Source organism: Etheostoma spectabile, chromosome 1 (genome assembly GCF_008692095.1).
Source record: "Etheostoma spectabile isolate EspeVRDwgs_2016 chromosome 1, UIUC_Espe_1.0, whole genome shotgun sequence".
NCBI lineage: Eukaryota > Metazoa > Chordata > Actinopteri > Perciformes > Percidae > Etheostoma > Etheostoma spectabile.
The window spans coordinates 5,064,852-5,081,458 of NC_045733.1; the positions used below are offsets into that span (position 1 = coordinate 5,064,852).

A 16,607-nucleotide genomic window follows, 5' to 3' on the forward strand; every position below is an offset into this window, starting at 1 on the left:
ACTTTTGGAGACAGCAAGGATGAAGAATTCATTCTTGCCTCTTCTTTTAGCCTTGTGTCACACGCAGACAAGCAATACGGTTTGTGAGCTACCATGCGTGGCTTTCTAACAGTACCTGTCATAGTAGTCCTCGTGGTAACTGTCATAGTCCAGGTCAAACTCAGGTCTGCAGGAGAGGTGAAGAAAGAGATACAAACAGAGGAGGTGGTTGGTAAAGTATTTGTCAAATCTACACAGTGCAATTTCACTGGGGCGATCACACATTTCACTTAACAAACAGTAAGCTTGGTTGGTGTTTAAATGTGTGTAAGCCCCAGTTATATGGCACAATCACTTCATCTGGAAAGAATGCAGTGTTCATGATCTCCAGCCAGCTAGAAAAAGACATTGGATTTGCTGCAGCATCCAAGGTAGAAAATCCATAAATTGTCTTGTGTGCCAACTGTACCACTCACTGAACATCTCCACGTGTGGGCTTGGTGAGGCAAGCAGTGAAGCAGGTGAGTAATGTGACAGGAGTGAACGTATATGGGTTGGTAGCTGGAGTGTACCTGCAAAGCAGACCAAAGGAAGTGGAGGACAGAAAAGTGACACTAAGCCAGAGTGAGATCACACTCTGGTGTGTCAGACCTCAACGTTCCTCTCTAATCCACACAAAGAGTCATTAATAATCCCTCCATGTTTCTCACCCTCCCTCTGTCTCTCTTTGTCTCTCTCTCTCTGTCTCTCTCTGACTCACCCCCTTTATTTAAACTGAACTCACTCTCTCTTTTTTTACTCAATCAGTCTTGCACTTCAATTCAACTCAAAACCTTTACTTACTTGCAAGATGAGCGATAATTTGCACGGTAAAAGTAAGCAGATCTATGATGAAAAGGAAGATTCCTGCATACTTTTCTTGCATCTAAGAATATTGAATCTGTACATGTATGACTTAAACCTGCAGAAATAGATTTGTTTGGCCACTTGGGGGCAGTGGAAACAAGTTGTGAACACAACATTGACATATCTCCTTTGAAGTTGATATGGTTAACTTGATCATATCCACATTTTCATTAATTTGAAATTGTGTTCCTGTTCAGTTGATTAATGTAAGTTCAACATTCACTCTCCTTCAGGTTTATTTTTGGTCTCTTCCAACTCCTGAAGGAAATATTTGGCTCTTTAGCTGCTTAATGTTCCACTAGGTTCAACAACTAGTTGCAGAGTCTGTCTGCTGTTTGGTGCTGGGCATGTAGTGCACAGTGGGTTTTTAAAATGTTTTTTCTGAAAAAAGCTGCCAAAAACTGCACTGGTGAGAGCAGTGAGAACCAAGACCAAAAACCAAGACAGCAAAGCTCGGGCTAGAAAATCAAAACAATTAGCTGAAAGATGTTACAATGCCCTACAGGGCTAAGAGGAACTGCAGATTGAGTATATATATATATACACTCACCTAAAGGATTATTAGGAACACCTGTTCAATTTCTCATTAATGCAATTATCTAATCAACCAATCACATGGCAGTTGCTTCAATGCATTTAGGGGTGTGATCCTGGTCAAGACAATCTCCTGAACTCCAAACTGAATGTCAGAATGGGAAAGAAAGGTGATTTAAGCATTTTGAGCATGGCATGGTTGTTGGTGCCAGACGGGCCAGTCTGAGTATTTCACAATCTGCTCAGTTACTGGGATTTTCTCGCACAACCATTTCTAGGGTTTATAAAGAATGGTGTGAAAAGGGAAAAAACATCCAGTATGTGGCAGTCCTGTGGGCGAAAATGCCTTGTTGATGCTAGAGGTCAGAGGAGAATGGGCCGACTGATTCAAGCTGATAGAAGAGCAACTTTGCCTGAAATAACCACTCGTTACAACCGAGGTATGCAGCAAAGCATTTGTGAAGACACAACACGCACAACCTTGAGGCGGATGGGCTACAACAGCAGAAGACCCCACCGGGTACCACTCATCTCCACTACAAATAGGAAAAAGAGGCTACAATTTGCAAGAGCTAACCAAATTTGGACAGTTGAAGACTGGAAAAATGTTGCCTGGTCTGATGAGTCTCGATTTCTGTTGAGACATTCAGATGGTAGAGTCAGAATTTGGCGTAAACAGAATGAGAACATGGATCCATCATGCCTTGTTACCACTGTGCAGGCTGGTGGTGGTGGTGTAATGGTGTGGGGGAGGTTTTCTTGGCACACTTTAGGCCCCTTAGTGCCAATTTGGGCATGGTTTAAATGCCACGGCCTGCCTGTGCATTGTTTCTGAACATGTCCATCCCTTTATGGCCATCATGTACCCATCTCTGATGGCTACTTCCAGCAGGATAATGCACCATGTCACAAAGCTCGAATAATTTCAAATTTGTTTCTTGAACATGACAATGAGTTCACTGTACTAAAATGGCCCCCACAGTCACCAGATCTCAACCCAATAGAGCATCTTTGGGATGTGGTGAAACGGGAGCTTCGTGCCCTGGATGTGCATCCCACAAATCTCCATCAACTGCAAGATGCTATCCTATCAATATGGGCCAACATTTCTAAAGAATGATTTCAGCACCTTGTTGAATCAATGCCACGTAGAATTAAGGCAGTTCTGAAGGCGAAAGGAGGTCAAACACAGTTTTAGTTCCTAATAATCCAATAGGTTCTATATATATATAGATCCATTTTCAATATAAAATAAAGTTCATGGCTGTTTTGAAGTAAGCAAACATGAAAAGACTGCATACAAAGACAACAAAGTAAATAACACTATCATGTAATTTGCAATAACAGATCTCTGAGACCTTTTAGAGTGACTTATTACCATATCCAAGTGACAGCTTCAGACAATATATTTTTAGGACACTTCCAACATATTTTGGGAAACTAACACACCCACAGTCCTCGCCATCTGCTTATCTGTCACCCAGGGAGGCAGTGATTCCCTGGTTGTCATGCAGATCATCTCAAAGAAGACATGATTTTTTGCATGTCAAGCTAAATAACGGGGGACTTAACCAAATACTTCACATTCAGACTTGCACACCTATACAAATATAGACAGACACACACACTGGGTTGTGAGAATCAGTGTGCTTGTGTGTGGTTCTCTGGATCTGAAGATTGTGTGTGACTTATTTTGGAGTGGACCATTATCCCGTCTACTTTAGCGGACTCTTCTCTGTCTCACACCAGCTTGTTTTCAGAGCTCAGGAAGGAAACCACACAAGAATTCAGAGCTTATGTCTGAATTGCACACTTGCCAAAAAAATGCAAAGCCTAATATTAATCGCTTTTAAAGACTGCCTTCTGGTATCCCATTTGAAATTGAGAGGCTCTACATGCTGTTTTAGCTCATTTCTGTCTTGATTCTCATGTATAGGAGGACATGCAAGTAAAACAATGCATTTCAAGTAAATTGTCCTTTTATAGTGCTAGATCCTGTACCCATTAAGAACACATTGAGAGGCAAAATGACGAGAGAAAGAAACACTTGGGTGAATTCAGCCAGAGGAAAGAGAAAAAAACAGCTATTCACCGGAATCCTCACTGAGGGGGAACAAAGCTGCTTCACTCTCTGTTTGTTTCTTTCACATTGGTGTTCACTGGTTTACCTTCATCATAGTAGTGTTGCGGGCTCTGTGAAAGTCAGGGTAATGATAATTTGAGAAAACACTTCTTTTTATGAAGAATTGTTGTAATCTTTAGTAGTAATTCTTTTTTGTTATTTCTTGTGTTCTCTTGTCTCATTCGTTTGACCGCATTTTTTAATATCTAAATTCTACTTTATATTTGTCAGTCAGTTATCTCTCTATTACTTCATTATAATCCCTTTAAAAGTAATTATCAATTATAGTGTAAATCTTACACATTATTTACAAGATTTTAATGAATAATTCAATATAAAAATGTAAACAGTGTAAATCACATGCATTATGTTTGTTGTTATTTAACCAATATCTGTTAAAAAATTCTGTACATATTTCGTTATTTATATATAAATGATGATAGGTCACTAAATATGGCACCATGGTGCACCGATGATGTGACACAAACAGGTAGTTTCATATGATTTAGTGAAGCTAAATCTGTGACAGGTTAGCACAGCCCATTTACCCATCGTAATTACATCCAAAGTGAACAGCCAAGTGCCTGGGTCACTGGGTGTGTGTTTTAGCTGTGTCTGAGCTGTGTGTGTGTGTGTGTATGAGAGAGAGAGCGTGAGGGAGAGAGAGAGAGAAAGAGAGAGAGCAGGGTCACTAAAGGCTAATTAATTTCTTTTCATAATTTCTCAAGTGCCAAAGCAATCCATTAGACATGACTGGCTATAAATCATCTCAGCCTCAGTGTGCCCATCTGTCTGTGTGTGTGTATTAGCCAATGACGAGTTGCTTTTGTGAACAAAGCTTCTCAGAGATTTCCTCCAACATGCTGTACACTCAACATCCGCCATAGGCAGAAAACCATCAGTTTCACCGCAGCTGAATCTATAAGAGAACCTCAAAGGTGTGTGTGTGTGTGTGTGTGTGTGTGTGTGTGTGTGTGTGTGTGATGAATTATTAGCGATGTAGTTCAATTGGCTTAGAGCCTTGACAGATGCAATTTAAATCTCGATGACAATGGATCAAAATGACATTTTATGTGAGATTCTTGTTTTCTCAATTGTGGTAAAATCTGAAGTGATAAATAATCACTGCTGTAGTCTTTAGTCCTGCACTTCATTTACAGTCAATTTACAACATTGTTCTTTGTTTAATTATCAGACTGGACAGATAATATAATGTTAAAATTAATACCATAGAAATTATGTTACAAATAATGGCGGAATCTCAGCTCCTGCCTGAAAGTAATCACATCTATCGTTGGTGAAAATCTATAAACATGCGACAATGTGTTGCATGTGTGTGTGTGTGTGTATAGGGGGGTTGTGTTGCGTGCTGTGCATACCACTGAACCCCTTGATCATGTGTTGCATGTGTGTATCTGTGATACAAAATGTGATATACTGCTGTTGTTACTTTTTTTCACAAATTGATGTGATGTTTGATTTTTAAAATGATGTGTTTGTACTTGTGCTTCCTGTGGGACTGCAGACTTACATTTATGTTTTAATTGCACATTGTCCCTTACAAATAAAATTGAAATTGAATAAGGATGCCTCAACACAATATCATCATTATGTCAGTACCATAGACATGGAGCAGGTCTATATAACATAGACCACCAGTTGGACAATAAATCTGAAAAACCAAAGCTGAGTTTAGGCCCAAGCTGAATAGGTTACTACTGTAAGAAGTAAGAACTAAAAATAGCAAAAATATAGTGAAGAACCACAAATGCGTCAATCTTTAGTAGAATCCTCTTAGAATGTTTTTAAGGTAAATGTCAGCCCGCACGTTGTAGAATGTTTTTAAGGCGAAAGTAGGCCTATCAACAGAAACAAATTATTGAAATTATTGTCATGGAAAAAATTTGCCGATAACAGATTCAGAATTTCGATGTAGATACATTTTTGATTAATTAACCAGTCCTATTTGAGACTATCCCTTTTTAGCCATTTTTATGTAGGCTACATTATGTTCCTACACACTCATGACTAACATGAAATTAGGTGTGCATGGACATTTAAACACACTCAGTTGTACTCACACAATCCATTAAGCAATGCGTGCAATGAACTAAAATATTTCAGAATTACTGAAATGTAATAATAATTAGATAGTATTCATTGTGCTTAGTACAAAGATTTGTAAAGCATGCTTGTTGCATGAAAAAAGGAATTACTTCCAATTACTTCATTTCAACACTTATTATGTGCTCTCTCCTCCACCTCCCGGAAATGTGATTGTCACTGATTTATATTTCAATTTAGGACAGGCACATTAGTCCACCATACTATCAGCAGAAGTCTTTCCTAAATCAATTCTGAAGGGTTCCTAAAGCAGCAGCTAGTTGTCGCAGCAGGTGAAGAGTGGAAAATGAATCGTTAAAGTAGAGTAAAATTAGAATTATCAACTGAATTAAAGCAGCATGTTTTAAATTACACATCATAATCCAGCACAAACCGACTAATTGAATAAAATTAGTAACATCGATAAAATTGTATTTTCAGCATACAGGTGTATTTGTAAATTATCACAATCTACTGTATATAAAATTTTGCAAAGAAGAGACAAAACAACAACATACAGTGTAAAAATGTTGAGCAGCACAAACCTCACAGATTATCTGACTCATTCACTGACTTCTGTTTGATCATAGTTCTTGGGCCAGTTACGGACATCATCCCTGAAGCTGACAGAGTTTATTTAGTTATTATTATTTATTAATATAGAAGCACTTTTTACTCTCTTATTGTAGCACTACAGGGGGTAAGTGTGTAGTGAAGCCTCCCAGCATGCATTGTAGAAAAGGATTAATGAACATATTCCTCATGTTACATGTGTGCCTTCATTTTTAATAGTGTTAATGTGCTCCTCATTGTGTTCCATAATATAGCCATTGTTTTCACATCTCACCTGTTACACAATTAGTCATATGAGAAAATGCAGTCAGATTAGGGGGGATGCTGTGTGACAGTTGGTGACCTATGTGAATACAAAGGTGGGTTTATTGTTGAGCTTATGGTGTGCCTGTTGCTGATAATAAAGCTGCCGTTCAAGTTGAAATCTGAATGTAATATGCTAAGTTCTTCTGACCTGTGAATCCCAGCTCATCAAATTACTATCTAAACACGGAAAGCATCCATTCACCCTGACTTCAATGTTTTTTCCCCCCACTGAAAACAAAAAGGGACAGCATCTAAAAATAATGTAATAAAATGGAGTGAGAATGATAAGATCAGAGCAGGCAGACTACCTGCTTCTGTCACTTTTACTTCTTATCTCCAGTCTGACTTTGTTCACACATGTTAACAAATTGTTGTTCAGTCATGCTTTTTTCTGTTAAGAATTAATTCTAGGATGAGACATTTCCCTCCTTTCAAGGGGCTGAGAAATTAATCCATGCTTTTGTGTCTTCATGCTTAGTAAGTTCTGTAATTCTCTACATGCTTGCCTCAGCCAAGGAGCTGCAGTTCACCCTCAGCTGGCTCAAAACACTGCAGCTTATGTTCTAACAAAGAGAAAAAAACGGGAGCACATTACTCCAATGTTGGCCTCTCTCCATTATCTACCAGTGGAGTTTAGAGTTAAACATAAAACTTGATAATTACCTTTCAAGTAGTTCTACAGGGTGAAGTACTTTTACATTTCTGCATTGCTTGAGCTTGTGTACAAGTACATGTACCAACATAAGAGAGATTATGCATTAGCTTTTTTTGCCTCCTATCTGGCATAGTTTCCTTCTATTATGATCATCTAATTTAATGGACTTTAAAAACAAAAAAGGAAATGGAAATGTTTTATTCCATCGCTTTTTCAAACTGGTGCATTTCCTGTCCTGCTTATTAGTATTTATCTATTTTTTCTATTCTTTTGTACTTGTTACAAGCCTGCTTACCCCACTTTGTGCTTAATAGTGAGGCGCAAAGGTCAGAAAATCTTATTACTGTCATGTCCCGTCCCTGTGTCAAGTTATTGTTTTTGGTTTAGATTTTCTTTGTTTTTTTCAATTCCTGTTTTATTTTGAAGGTTCTCCCTTGTGTTGTTTTGTTTTACTTCCTGTTGTATATTTCCAGTCTCCACCCTAATGTGTTGCACCTGTGTCTCATTGTCTCCCCTGTCTAGTGTATTCAAGTTCAGTCTTCCCCTTAACCCAGCGCGAGGTTGTCTGCCTCCTTGTGTTCAGCCTTTGAGCGTTTTTTAGTGTTTTCCCTGGATTTTTACCACAGTTGTTTTTTGGACACTGCTGCCTGTGAGTTTATTAGCTTGCTGATAAAAACCGTTACATTGTTGTACCTGAGTTGTGTATCTGTGTGTCCATTTTCCTATGTCCGTGATAGTTACATTATGAAAATCCAGATGATGAAACTTTAAGACAGACTGAGGCTAGACTGCAGAGTAGAAAATTTGTTGAGGGCAAATAAGTTACTCTTTGCCATGATTTAACAACAATAAGTTTTCATATATGGTACAACTTCAACACATATCTTCTAGACAATTAGAAGAGAGATTAAAAATATTGGTTTCAGCAAAGCCGCAAAACTGTAATACATCCAATTACGTTAAAGTAGCTGTATGATGCCTCAATGGTTCAACAAAACATCTTCCCACAGTCGATGAAGGTTCCTTCTAGCTATGATCTTGATTGTTCCCTAAACTTAACCGAGTGATTATTATAACTCTGACAAGGCTGGTCCCTTAACCTTACATGTTTTAATAATCTTTCCATTAAGCTGTTTTAGTGCCTACAGATTTTAAGGCAATTCTCATGTGTTGTTCTGTAGGGCATGACAACATATTTAGTTTAGTAGATTTGAAAGCCTTGTTGAATCAGAAGCAAGTACAGTGGGGCTCGAAAGTTTGGGCACCCCAGGTAAAAAATTGTATTAATGTGCATAAAGAAGCCAAGAAAAGATGGAAAAATCTCCAAAAGGCATCAAATGACAGATTAGACATTCGTATTATATGTCACAAAAAGTTAGATTTTATTTCCACCATTTACACTTTCAAAATAACAGAAAACAAAAAAGTGACATCTGCAAAAGTTTGGGCACCCTGCTGAGTTAATACCTTGTACTGCCCCCTTTGGCAAGTATCACAGCTTGGAAACGCTTCTTGTAGCCAGCCAAGAGTCTTTCAATTCTTGTTTGAGGTATCTTTGCCCATTCTTCCTTCCAAAAGTCTTCCAGTTCTTTGAGATTTCTGGGCTATCTGCCACGCACTACTCTTTTAAGGTCTATCCATAGATTTTCAATTATGTTGAGGTCAGGAGATTGTGAAGGCCATGGCAAAACCTTCAGTTTACGCCTCTTGATGTAATTTACTGTGGATTTTGAGATGTGTTTAGGATCATTATCCATTTGTAGAAGCCATCCTCTCTTTAACTTCAGCTTTTTCCCAGATGGCATCAACTTAGCGTCCAAAATTTGCTGAAAATGTATTAGTTAATTATTTTTATTTATTTCTTGATTTATTTATTTTTGTGGTGAGGACGTAGAAGAGGTTTTCTTCTGATGATTCTTCCATGAAGACCATATCTGTACAAGTATCTCTTTATAGTGAAATTGTGTACCACAACTCCAGTGTCTGTCAGGTCTTTCCGGATGGATCGTGCAGTCAAACGTGGGTTTTGACTTGCTTTTCTCACAATCCCGCAAGCTGTTCTGATCTGATATTTTTCTCGGTCTTCCAGATCTTGCTTTAACTTCCACTTTTCCTGATAACGGCTATTTCCTAATTACATTCTGAACAGAGGATATTGGCATCTGAAAACCCTTTGCTATCTTCTTACAGCCTTCTCCTGCTTTGTGAGCGTCAACTATTTTCAGTTTCAGTTTTCTAGACAACTGCTTAGAAGAAGCCATGGTGCTGATTGTTGGGGCAAGGTCAGATGAGTCTGGGCATTTAAAACCTTAAGGTTGACATCACCTGGTCTTTCCAGACGAAGATTGAGAACAATCCATGACCCTGTCAGGTCTCAGCTTTCCAAAGGGGGCGGTGCATGCTATAAACTCCAAACTTTTGCAGACAGCATTTTTTTTTTATTTCTGTTATTTTGAAAGTGTAAATGATGGAAATAAAATCTAACTTTATGTGACATATTATACGAATGTATAATCTGTCATTTGATGCCTTTTGGAGATTTTTCCATCTTTTCTTGGCTTCTTTTTGCACATTAATACAAATTTTAACCTGGCAACTTTGTCAGTCTCTCTGTGTAGATGTGGGATTATTGTGTGTTAAAACTGTGCAGTGGGATTTTTCCTATAACCTTGTCAAAAATAAGAATACTTTGTGTTCATGGATTGTCAATTAGGGGAGAGACGGCGAGAAAGAAGAAAGAGAAACCATGGAATGTTAAGGGTGAGTATGATCAAGATGAGAGCAGAGCAGCATTGATGGAGGAGGAGGGGAAGATGAAGAGAGTGCTGGCAGCCCTTTCTCTCTCAGACACTCACTAAAGAGAGACTGAGCTAATCTACTCCCTTTTTCCCTTTCATTTAATCACTGTAGCTGTTATCTCAATTTTACTTGCATTCACAATTTCTTCCTCTGAGCCTTTTTCTTGTGATGCTTCAGATACACCTACTTGCATTCAACACACAAGGGCATATAAATATTATGCACACAGACAAAGATGATTACAACAAAAAAACTGTATATTATTTCTGATGGATTCATATTCATTTTTGTTATATGCCACAGATATATATATATACACCAATTTGCTTCGGTGGGGTTTTTCCACAAACAAAGACATATTCTGTTGTATGTGTCAACTGCCAGAGACCTTTCTATACGGTTTACACTGTGGTATACACCACACTATCCCTTTAATATATGTGCTTCTCAGGAGGCAATATAGCAAATTATGATCAAGACTGCTTCATGGCAATATTGGATTTACAGGATTTTAGCAATGAAGTCCCTTGATTTTACCATCTGACATTATTTGATCTCACCATCTGGTTATTTAATTTTATATCAATATTGCATCATTTTATTCATAAAATCAATATTGCATTGTTTAATTAATAATATCAACATTGCAGTATACAATGCGCACACACACACACACCACACACACACACACACACACACACACACACACACACACACACACACACACACACACACACACACACACACACAGAGGGAGAATTAACTTTTGACAAGAGCATCTTTATTTTTTCTTGAGATCTGTTGCTTGACATGCTTAACTACTTTGCCCACTGGTCTGCATCATGTGGATGTACTATATGTACTGCAGGATGGTGATGCAAAGTTACAGGCCAGAGCATGGTACTAGTGTAATGGAAACTCCTGGAGCTCATAAATTTATATCGTACGTGCATCAAGGTTAAATTATAGCCTGAGAGCAATTTATTCAGTCTGATAAATAAAGGTACATAAGGGTTATGTGTAAGACTGCACTCCTCCTACCACACTGTAGTTTAAGTAGCCCTGAATGGCTGGCAGCCTTTTAGGTTTGATTGCAGTCACATCATCAGAAAGTGGAGCGGAGGAGTAGTGCATTGATGGAGAGGAGCTGGGGAGTGCTGCTGCATCAATAAGGCATTGAACAGGAGCCAGGACTAGAGCTGGAACATTACAGGCAATACATATCAGACAGAAGACATGTGTCAGGGAGCAGGGGACTTAATAAAGAGTGTCCCATAGGAGAAAAATGTTTTTTTCTTTTGGCCCTCCATTAGTTAATCAGAATGCATCCCTCTTGTCCTCTGATAGGTGTACTCATCCGTGGTAAACTAACATTCAAACGGCAGGAGGCACAGTCACCAAGTTCTTAAACAAGAGCTGATAAAATGGAAAGGACAGAGAAAGTGAGAAAGGGTGGAGTGGAGAGTTTGTTAAGAGACAAGGAGGATGGGGACAGAGAGAGGAATGAGTCAGATTCCCCTACAGCTGTCGGGGTGTGGACATTCTTGACTGATGCAGCAGGCTTGTAGGATCAGCCATGGCAGAGCCGAGGCGGGTATAACACGGTATGGTTACTGTTTGATTAGCCAATAAATGTCAGAGTTGGAAATAATGAGCGAGTCCCATGAATCAGCCTGTGTTTTTAGCATTATTACCAGAGAACAGTGATATAAAACGGATAGTTCATCATAGCTGGATGCGTGGTACATACTGTATTTGACAAAACTAAGTCACATGAGACAGTGTTTTTAAATGCTTCCTCACGAGGGATAGAAGACGGAAGTATCTTTACAGTCTGTAGCCATTCAACTTTATTATATAGAAAGACTTTGACCACAATGAAGTTTCAAAAGGTTGAACAGAAGCTCTACAACACCAAAATACGTACAAGAAACACATCAGTGAGAGGAAACACAGTGAATTGCAGATACTGTATGAAAGAGAGGGGAAGAGAGGAGAGCTTACTCTAAATGACCCTGGATTGTCTAAACAAAAGATTAACATAATCTGCCCTTTTACATCAGGTGGTTTTACAGGTGTGTGCTGAGATTAAAAGGCCAGAGCTTTTATAATTATTGCATTACTGCAATGCAGAACAGCATATGAATAAATGAATTGTACTGTAAGTTTTGTTGTCACAGTGAAATAGATATAATTTAGCAAGTCTAAAAATAAGATCAAAGAGCAAAACTCCAACCTCTGAATTTAAATCACTAGAAGACAGTATACATCACAGTGTAATCTATGTGTGTGTGTGTACTGCAGTAATTTCTGTGCCAGTGTGCATGCACGGTATGTGGGTGTAGGTATGTCTGCAGCAGACCATAAACATGTGCATATGTAGATATGTGTGGGTTAAGCTCAATACGCATGTGGTGTAAAAAACATGCACCCCTCAGTAGCGATGACAATGTGGCCTAATCCTCCTGGAGGCAGAGTGTTTGGAGTGGATAAGTCCAACTCTTCCACTTGACTTGAGACCATCTTCACAGAACTCAACATGTACAAAGCTACTTTATTTTTTATTACTTTAAAAAAGTTTCTTTGAATTAAAGCTTGTTGCTCACAACAGAGTAGATGCTGGTTAAAATTTAATCCGCTTATCAGTGATTCAGTGCATGTATTGAATATACATGTGGCTTCTCTCCAGGAAAGCCAACTGCTTTACCGTCAAAAACTCAGGGACTCACTGGGAGCAGTAATTGGAAATTTCAGAGTTCAGGTCATTTAGTGCTAATTAGCAGCATTGCATCAGTAAGGTGACAGGTGACATCCAGGGCACTCACGGAGACCCCTCCCCCTATTACCCATAAAGAGCTTGGCGAGCACAGATATCAAGACACTTCCTCTAACAGGGGGAGACTATGCATCAGAACCAACTTAGAACGCAAAGTTAAAAGGTTACTGGAGGCTGCCTGGAGTAATTAATCCTTTCAGCCTTTTCAACTCCGTCAAGCCCCTGCATGGTTTCCATGTCCAGAACTATGCTGTTGTCCTGAAATTATTGAAGAATTAAAAGCTAAAAGTCACTTCAACTCAACTCCATGAAGGGCAAAGCAGCATGGCAGCACCAAGATAAAATTAACTTCTTTGCTCGCTACAAAAGGAAAGTAAAAATGACAAGACACTGTCACAGAACCAAAGTGTGCGTGCGTGCGTGCGTGTCTAACTTTGTCTAGTTAGACTTTGTCATCCAGCCATGGAGCAAACAAATCCAGTTCTCTCTTCAGACAGCAAGAGAGGATCTTAACATTTAAGGCAATGATGATGGCAAATAAGAAGCTGCCCTTCAGAAAGGCCCTCAGAAGAGCTGTCTGTGGTTGTAACTGTGATTGACAGCATTGAAATTTGCAAAGCCGACGTCAGACTGCAGTCTGCAATCCTCACTGGACAAAAGGTTAACTTCAGCTAACATTAGCCGCGCTAATTCAACAAACTCCTTGTATCTGCCTCACTGTTGTTACAATAGAGATTGAAAGAGAAATTGAAAGGAAAGCGAAAGGAGGGGGGACAAGCATACAACAAGTTTAAGACATTATGTTTGTACAGCTCAGACAAAAACTAAGTGAGCTGGTACTGCAGAAAAGGAGCCATTACCAGAAGCTTAAGGACTTCCAAGAGTAATGCAGCAGAACTAAATGCTCACATAGACTGTTTCAAGTATTTTTAAAGATACAATAAAATGGTATTGTTATACACTTTCACAGATAGTGAATAAGATAATGTATTCACATTTAGAGATATAAACAGCAGAATACAAATTTGTCTACCATCAGATTTTGTTTTTCCGTTTATATAATGCTTGCTATCCCTTCAACATCTCTGGGCGTTTTAGGTCATTATCAATCAAAAGGACTGATTGATGGCAAAATTGGATTTGTATGCAATTTTTGCATTAATGTGATTTAACTATGCACATATAGTTTAACATTATTGGATTCACAATGGGTAGTTAAAAACAATTAAATACAGCTGAACCAGAGATATATTTTTCTTCCTTGACAAAGCCTGACACACACTACGTTACCTACAATGCAACTCAACATTTCGGTCAGAGATTTGCGTGTGATATGTTAGTAGTAGCTTTGCAGCCTCAAATAAAGATAAGGAGCGGGCTACATACATCTGGGGTCTCATTTATACATGTGGGGTATGCACAAAACGGGCCAGAAAATTTGCGAATGCCACTTCCACGCAAAGGTTAAAAAAAAAAATTGACGGGAAAATGTGCGGAAAACTCTAAACTATGCGTACACACATTTTGGAGACAATGGGAATTGGCGACGCAGATGGGAAGTGGTGAACTGATGTCAGACTGCAGAAAGTAAATGTGTGAATGAGGATTACTCTTCATATTTTCAAGTATTGATGCCGCACACGTTTTTTCTCTCCATATCATTCACATTATCATGAAGATAAATCCAGCGGTGTTATTTGCACTTGTACTGAGTGATAATTGTTCCATGCGTGACTGAGCGATTTTTTAAGTGCGTCATTTCATAGAACGTTCCAATTTTTTTTTGTTGCAAATCCAATCTACCGCTCCGTAAACCACTGTTTGATCATGTGCCAGTCAGAGTTGTTCCTTGCACCGCGCAGCTTAGTTTCTAGATGTAGACAGTCACAGAGGACAGAGTAACGTGAGGAAAATTCAACAGATAGCAGTCGGTTATACGTTAGTTTCAAGTTTTACCAGTTTACTAGTAAACACAACATTTTGTCCCGTCTGTGTTGTTTTTCAGACAACAGCAGCGACCAGTGCTAGTTAGTGTCCGTTAGCTCACAGGGCTCTAGGGTGCGAGTAATATTTTTCTCTAGGACGCACGGCACCTAATGTCCTCGCATCCGCTGCAATGTTGTTTTTATTGATATGGTTTAATTTTGCATTACATGACCCCTTTCTTCTGTAAAGCCGTGCCTGTGTTTGGATCTCTCCTCTACTCTACGCGCAGCCCGTCACACAGCGGCGCCGGTCCACACTTCTGACATTTGTTCACAGTTTTAATTGTTATTAACACAGCTGTATATTGTTAAGCATGAGAGGTTAACCTGTATTTGTACCAGTGTACCAGCCACGGTAAAAAACACAGAAGAAATTGTTGAATGCAACTAACTGACAGCGCCTGCTGGACCTGCAAGAGATGTGACCCACGGCCAGAATATCCTAGGCCCAGTTCATAAAAATGCAGCGCAGTGACGATACAGACATTTTATACACACAACGTGTGTAACTCCACTGACCCACCGTTCGACCCGTGCTGGACCCATTCATAATGAGTCAGCCGTCTCTCTGTAAGCACGTCCATCACACTCCCTGTCTCTCCCTAGCTCTTTTAATCAGTTATTGTTGAAAACAAGTGAAGGCGCTCTCTCAGAGATACATAAAAAAAAAAAAAAAATCCTACGCTATTTATTTCAGATAGCTAATTTTCATTTACATGTGTTGCAGCTGTATGTCCATACAACATACAACTTCAACATAAGAAGAACGCAGCATACTATGGATGTGAAAGCAGTTATAAATAGCCTATGTGACTATAAAATCTGTTTTGGTTAAAAATCAACAAATAATCGTGATAATTAATCATGATCACTATATTGATCAAAATAATTGTGATTATTATTTTGGCCATAATCGTGCAGCCCTACGCCAGACATTTTCTATGGAGTGGTCTGCTGGGACAGTGGCATCAATGTGGCAGATAGGAAAAGACAGAACAGGCTGATTAAGAAGGCCAACTCTGTTCTCAGGTTCCCTCTTGACGCCATGGAGGTGGTGGGAGACAGGAGGATAGTGGCTAAATTATTCTCCATGATAGACGACTCCTCCTGCCCCCAGCCCTGAACAGCTCCTTCAGTGACAGGTTGCTGCACACGCGCTGCGTCACACAGAGATACCGCAGGTCTTTCCTTCCTGTTGCTGTCAGACTATACAATCTGCACTGCTCCCAGTGGACCACAGGGACAAAACACACACACCAGGACTGACAAACAATACAAAATGTGACTGTGCAATACTGTAAATACATTTTACTATTTTACTATTTAGTCTCTTTAGTTATATTCATTTGTTTGTTTATATATCTTCTACTTTTCCTCCTATCCCTTTCTGCTACAACTGTGTGAATTTCCCCATTGTGGGATTTATAAAGGGTTTTGAATTTTGAATCTTGAATCCACTTAATGATCTCTCTTTAAATCATCATCTGTCTTTCAATTGTGGCAGTTGATTATGCAGAGTTGCTGGTTTCCCACTCTTATGGGAGTTTTTTTTTGCCTAACACTCTGGAACGCTTTCCCATTGAAAAAGCATGTTCAAACTTTTGACTGGTACTGTATTTGTCCTGAGGGTCACTTATATTCTGTAGTACCCCTTAGGACATGCAACCATTTGTACTCACACATGCACTTTTTAAATATATACTCATACAGTCATCTTCACTCCCTCTATTCTCTCTGCTAACCCCCATTACCCCTCTGTGCTGACAGAGAGCTTTTCCAGTTCAGGCCACAGAAAAGGCTCTCCTGCTGCCTCCCAAACGCTGACATGCCCAATGACACCCCCCCCCCCTCCTCCTCCTCACTCTTTTT

The 16,607-nt window shown here is 39.2% G+C and overlaps 1 protein-coding gene across 3 annotated transcripts in view; it reads right to left on the minus strand.

Annotated features, from left to right (window-relative positions):
* Positions 1 to 16,607, minus strand: part of si:dkey-234i14.2 (heterogeneous nuclear ribonucleoprotein C) — a 39,627-nt gene that overhangs the window by 8,348 nt on the left and 14,672 nt on the right. For 2 of the 3 annotated variants that reach the window (XM_032519936.1, XM_032519792.1), the window contains one exon: positions 116 to 166. The exons of the other annotated variant lie outside the window; for it this stretch is intronic. In XM_032519936.1, coding sequence (XP_032375827.1) covers positions 116 to 166 — 51 coding nt within the window. The remainder of the gene's footprint in view (positions 1 to 115; positions 167 to 16,607) is intronic. 3 annotated transcript variants of the gene reach the window in all.